Source organism: Parasteatoda tepidariorum, chromosome X2 (assembly GCF_043381705.1).
Source record: "Parasteatoda tepidariorum isolate YZ-2023 chromosome X2, CAS_Ptep_4.0, whole genome shotgun sequence".
NCBI classification, from domain to species: Eukaryota; Metazoa; Arthropoda; class Arachnida; order Araneae; family Theridiidae; genus Parasteatoda; species Parasteatoda tepidariorum.
The window spans coordinates 14292562-14298944 of NC_092215.1; the positions used below are offsets into that span (position 1 = coordinate 14292562).

The window sequence follows — 6383 nt, forward strand, 5'->3', positions numbered from 1 at the left end:
CAATCCTCAACATCAGATATGGAAACACTTCCCGACTCTCAGATAATTTTTCCTGAATTTCTGTTATTCCGCTTTTTAAACCTGTCTAACCTGCCATTCGAGCACATAAAAGTAGTTTCTATAGATGGTTTTAAAAATAGGTATATGTATTTATTTTGAAGTAGAAATTTCAAAATTATTACAACGAAAATGGGGGAGGGAAATCAGTCGAAAAGAGAAAAAAATTCATTATATCCAACTTCCTCACTTTTTTGGTTCACTATATCCACTAAAAATAACATTATACGTGTATAGCAAGGCACGGGACCGAGCATTTCGTTCACTATATTCGGTAGTTCACTATAAGCCGTGTTCACTATAGCGGGGTTTGACTGTATTTGCTAAAAGTTATTTTTTTTGTAGAATTATTTTGGATAAACGAATTGTATAATTGTGTGCAAAACCTTTTCAATTCGCTTAAAAAGTTCTCAAAATATAGCGAAATACATGAAATGTAAAATTAACATTAAGGGGTTTAAACTTTGGAGTGCTTTTCTAATCAAATTATTGGGATCATATTTCCCAGATTTCAGTTACCAGATTATATTGGGGATCAGAAATCCTTCGAAAAAAAGGTATGTTTATTCAGAGAAAGTGCATATTGGTGTCTGATTTTGTAACTTGAAATAGCGTCTGTACTTATTAGTTAGCATATTTGAAGTAACCCCTTTGAGCCATTAACATTGAGTCCTAGAATGTGAAAATGCGATCATTGGATCAAAAGCTATTCTCGATGGTCCTTTTTTTTCTTTTGATGCAATGTACACTACCCTACAACAATGGAAGAGGCACTTTCAGTTTTTGATATTTTCTTAAATTTCTAATGAAATACTTCAGGAATTATTTTGTAAATTTAGAGATGTTTAGTTTATGCAATTTTTCACACTTAGCAATAAGTTTTCAGAGGTTTGAGGAATAGACCTTAAATTATGATAGAAAACTAGTATTTCTGAGCAGAAAATTAAGCAATAAGTTTGTCTTGCATCGATCACTTTGGTTTTTATTTGCAATAACTGCATATTTGTAAGCATGGCTTGAATATTTATGGAGATATGGACATTTTTAATTATATAAAAAAGAGAACAATATATATATATTTATGTTTCTTGCTGTAACTTTAAAAATCTTCAATAAAATTAAATAAAATTTGAGGGAGCAATTAAAAATGTATTACAAAATTAATGTTTTAAAATTTGGAAAAAATGTTTTGAATATAGTGGCATAATAATTTTATAGTACTATTTAGCAACTAATGAGCTATGTGAATAAAGCTTTTTCTCTATATTCTACTGTTCATACCGTGATTTTTGAACTCTAGTTTTCTTTATTTTGAATTTTTCCTTCTCAACCTTCAAGTTTGAGGTTTGACTGTTATAAGTTTTGCATAACCTAATCTGTACCAGCTGCAAGTTTTATAATATGCACTATCACGAGATTTACCTTCCTTTGATAAATTGAAACTTTTGTACTGAAACGATCTTTCTCTTTTTTCGGGGTTTGTCTGTGTAAGATTCAGTATTATAACAACATTTCATTAGCTTATTTAATGTCATTTACATTTAATGAAGTAATACTTGACTTCTTTTCACCATTTTAATGTAAAATAATGTCATTTTATTTTTTTAGCCGATAAAATTTTATCAATTACAATCTGAATTACCTTCTTTGTCTGGAAAATGTGGTCTGATCTAAAAAACAAAATTATGTTCACTAATATAGATGTGAACTGTTTGTTTTATGTTTTTTGAAATTGAAATTTTTTATATCCTTTGTAAATCATAAAAATCTTTGTCCTTAAATCAAATGGTTAAGTAGTCTTATTCAATTTATATTGATATTAAATGTAAGTTTACTTACTTTTAATGGTTTACAATTGCAAATATTTCAATGAAGTAACATAATATAATCAATTTGTATGCTAACTATTTAATTATTTCATCAAGGGGAAACTCAAAACTCCTTAAAGAAGTTATTCAAGAAGCTTCTTTTTAATTTCTTTTGTTAAGAAACTATATCTACAAATAAAGAAAAAAATTAGTTATGTAACGTAATAAAGAATGAAAATGAAAGTCAATTTTTTGATAAAAAGAAAGATAGGTATTTTATAGTTTGTATTATAATTATTGTATATGTGATGTTTTGTTTAAAAATTGCACATTCCTAATGAAACCAGCAATGGAAAGGTCATTATTTTATTAAGAATCTTCTACTACTCTTTTAGACTTTTTTTTGTTTTTAATTTTTTAGAGGCATTTATCTAATGAAGAGTTTCAAGCTATATTTCATCTAACTCGTCTGCAGTTTTATCGCTTACCTGAATGGAAAAGGAATGATTTGAAAAAAAGAACCAGGCTATTTTAATACAAAAGTATTAATTATTTTATAAAGTTACAGTGTTAAATAGTTATATTTTGTAAAATATTTTAACTTGTGTGAAATATTTGTATTGGATAAATAAGTTAATAAATCTTTAATAAATCTTTAATGATATTTTGTAAAGTACATTTTTTTAAAACTGAATTTACATGATTACTTTCAACATATTGAAACTTGATTGCCACGCATTATAAGGTAAAATAGTGTCTTAAAAGTACTGAAGTTCATTTTTGAATGTTTCTATTATGAAGTTCTGTGAAGTTTATCAACTTTGTCATTTGTGTCCATTTAAATACTTCATTTTAAAATACATATAATTCTATATTTACAGCATGGTTTAGTTAGAAATGATCTATTCTTCAATGTTTCTATCATTTAGTTTTTCGAAATACGATATGTTATAATGTTAAATATTTTGTTCATTTTCTTTGTTAAGCCTGCATAATCTATAAAATAGTCAATCTACTTACCCCCACAATGATGTTAAATATCCTGGTAAGTATTTTGAAATTATGGTTATAGTCTTTAAATATCAATTTGTAATCACGGTGGATTCATATTTTCTATTCTGACAACCCATATCTTGTTAAGATTGTTTTACCGATAGTGCATTGTTATGTGATTCTAAATCCCCACCCACCCCTCCTAGGTTTAAATCGATACTTTATAGAGGGTTAGTTTTAGGGAATATAAAAGCAACTATGTTTGGCAAAAGTAATGATTATTTAAAGGACAATTTAGATAGCAACCATATTTATTCAAGCCAAAGGTGGAAATATTAATGGACTAAAACAGTAATATTTAATCAGTTTCTAATATTATTTTGAGTTACAATATTATGATATTGTAATATATATGTTACATATGCAATATTAATAAATATTTTTATATTATCTTTTAAAAATGACAAGGAAAATTACTTAAAAGTGGAATTTTCTAATACAAAATAATCAAGATAAAAATAATAAGAAAAATGAAAGATGTTATGTACAGTAAAAGCTCTACGGTACATTGCTCAATCCAATTATTTTACCATAAATATTTAAGCGAAAAAAATAAAAACACTATTGAAGTCCAACGGATCAATATAAAAGGAAAGCAGGACTAAAAACACCCAAACCTTTTTGATGGAAACAAAGAGAAGTTAAAAGGTGTATATTAAAAACTTCCCCAAGCTTAATCAGGCATATAAACTTGTTTCAATTCGACTTTCTTTGCTAAATACTAATTCCTTTTTATCACTTTAATATGCAACTCCTAATTTTTCTGTACTTCACCTCTGACAAGGGCTGTGAATACAATCACCCTACATAGATAAAAAAACTTTTTTAAGGTTCTTTGAAACTTGAGTTTATAATCAGTATGTTGCATAGTGGTGAACATAATAGGAATATTACCTGTGCTCGGTATTTTGAATGTGTACTTTATCTTCAACCCTGTTATAAGCATTTTTCAGAAAAAAATAAAATATTATTGGACATAACCATTTTCAAGTACAGACATTTCAAGTTTGAGGTTTTCATTTTTTATATTTATTTATTAATTATTTTTTCGTTATCTTCCAAAGCTTTTATTTTTCAATTTAACTGAAAAATCAAGAAAAGTAATTAAAATATTAATATTGTTGGAAATAAATGTTTTGAGTGTAACATTTTTAATGAATTCAATAAGAAGTCATACTGATTAGATTTACTCAAAATTTAAGTCAATAATTTTCCAAAATAATTTCAAAATATTAATTAAAAAATATTTAGTGATCAATTTACTCTTAAAATGAAATATAGAATAAATAAGATCTCAAATGTAAGCTAGAGCAAAAAAAAATCTTTTAATAATTTTTAAAGACATATTCTGATAAATTAAATTTTTTGTCATGCATTTTAATGTTATTGTCTGCATAAGAAGTTTATGTTAAGAAATATATGCTTACTATTTATGTAGCAAAAATATTCTAAAATAAAACTCTTATACGAACGTCTGGTTTGCCAAGATTGTCGCCAAGAGGATCCTAACGCATGATGGTTTCAAAATACACGTCTTGGACTTTGGTTAAATGGCTATATCTCTTCAAACAATCTCCATATTCAAAATACTAAGCCATAAATTGGTTTTCAGAAGTATAAATTTGTCAGTGTAAATTTATTACCACTATTATAAATTTATAGAACTTTTGACAACCTTGTAATAACAACTGTTGACTTTAAAGTTATTTTAAAGAAAGTCTAATTTTAAAAAAATGTACTAAGGAGTGAATAAATGGCACCCCATTACGAATTTATTTGGATCCATTAGTTTAAAAAAAAAGAGCAATTTTCATTCCAGAAGTTTGAAAAATGGATTATCAATTTTCTTAAATAGCTGTGTCTATTATTTTTATAAAACAAATTAATGATTTTAAATTTTTTTTAATAATATTTAACATAGCTAAATTGCTCTTTAAATTTTGGATTATGATCGTCAACATTCTCTGCAAAAGTTAGTAGCATTTTGTGTATGGAACAGCTTTTTGATTTTGTTTCAGCTTGACATATTAAACCATATGGAAATGAACGAAGTCAGAAAAAATTTGAGTAATACAATAGAATCTTTATGAATTTAAACAGTTTTTTATCCCACTGGTGGTTAAGGAATTGGGCAAAATTACGAAGAATGTTTCTCCCCCATACACTATTCCCCTATCCAGTAACATGGAAAAACCAGAAGACTGCAGGCTAAAATGCAACTTTTTACTTGCGGAACTAAATGCTAATTAGTTAAACAATTTTGAAATGTTTCAATTCTGGGTCTACAAGGAGCAAGACTGGTTTCACAAAAATGAAGCAGTCTTATACAAAATAAATTAATTATTTTTAATTTTGTTTAGTATATATGTTTAATGTAAAAAATATGAAAAAATTTGAGATAAAAGTTTTTTAGAAATATATTATATTTGACATATTTTAGACGCCCCCACACCGGAAAAAGATAATAAATACCAAAAAAAAAATTATCGGAATCTGTAAATTTTAAAATTAAACATAAAACACACAAGCATATTAAATTTAAGAAACAAAAATTCAGTAAGTCACATTTTTCACAAAATTGAAAATAATTGAGGTATGAATTTATATGAATGTTAATCTTTTTTTCTCTTCTTGTAAAACATATTTTAAACTAATATACTCTGGAAATCAAAAACAACAAAATGTTTACAAAAGCTTAAATATACTAAATTTGAAAATATGCAAATTTATCTCTTTTTAACAGAAATCTGAAAACAGCTAATTTCATACCAAAACTTGGCTTGAACCTTATGCATGGCTTTATAGACAAACTAAACTTGATCTAGGTATTCAGAACTTTGTGACGAGGGTGGCTATTTCTATAGACAAACTATACTTGAGCTAGGTATCCAGGACTTTGTGTCAAAGGTCTCCGGTAATTTTTAATTGCGTAGAAATTTCTTTGTCTCAGAAATGGAAATATTTATTTTTTTGTGAAATCAGAAATCACATCATAAAGGTGATAGTCAGTGGAAGAGAAGTAGTAAAATAACAGTCTCATTCAGAGCCTGAGTCCTCGAGTGACACTAATAATCTAAGTAAAAGGAATCTAAAGAAATCCCTTCTGAAATGCTAATTTTTGCTTCCATAGTAGCTGATGGCTTTAGACTTTGTTACGAGGGTAGTTTTTTCTATAGACAAACTATACTTGATCTAGGTATCGAGGACTTAGTGAGGAGGGTGATTATTTCTATAGACAAACTATACTTGAGCTAGGTATCCAGGACTTTGTGTCAAAGATCTCCTGTAATTTTTAATTGGGTAGATATTTCTTTGTCTCAGAAATGGAAATATATTTTTTTTTGTGAAATCAGAAATCACATCATGAAGGTGATAGTCAGTGGAAGAGAAGTAGTAAAATAACAGTCTCATTCAGAGCCTGAGTCCTCAAGTGACACCAGTTGCGACAGTCTTTAAATGCGACGT

At 27.2% G+C, this 6383-nt stretch overlaps 1 protein-coding gene across 1 annotated transcript in view; it reads left to right on the plus strand.

The window, feature by feature from the left end:
- Nucleotides 1–2532, plus strand: part of LOC107436893 (actin-binding LIM protein 2) — a gene marked incomplete in the record, with an annotated part of 67755 nt that extends 65223 nt beyond the window's left edge. Inside the window, 1 exon segment of the mRNA XM_043049796.2 lies at nucleotides 2287–2532. Within this exon segment, the coding sequence (XP_042905730.1) occupies nucleotides 2287–2400 (114 nt within the window).
- Nucleotides 2533–6383: the final 3851 nt, after the last annotated feature.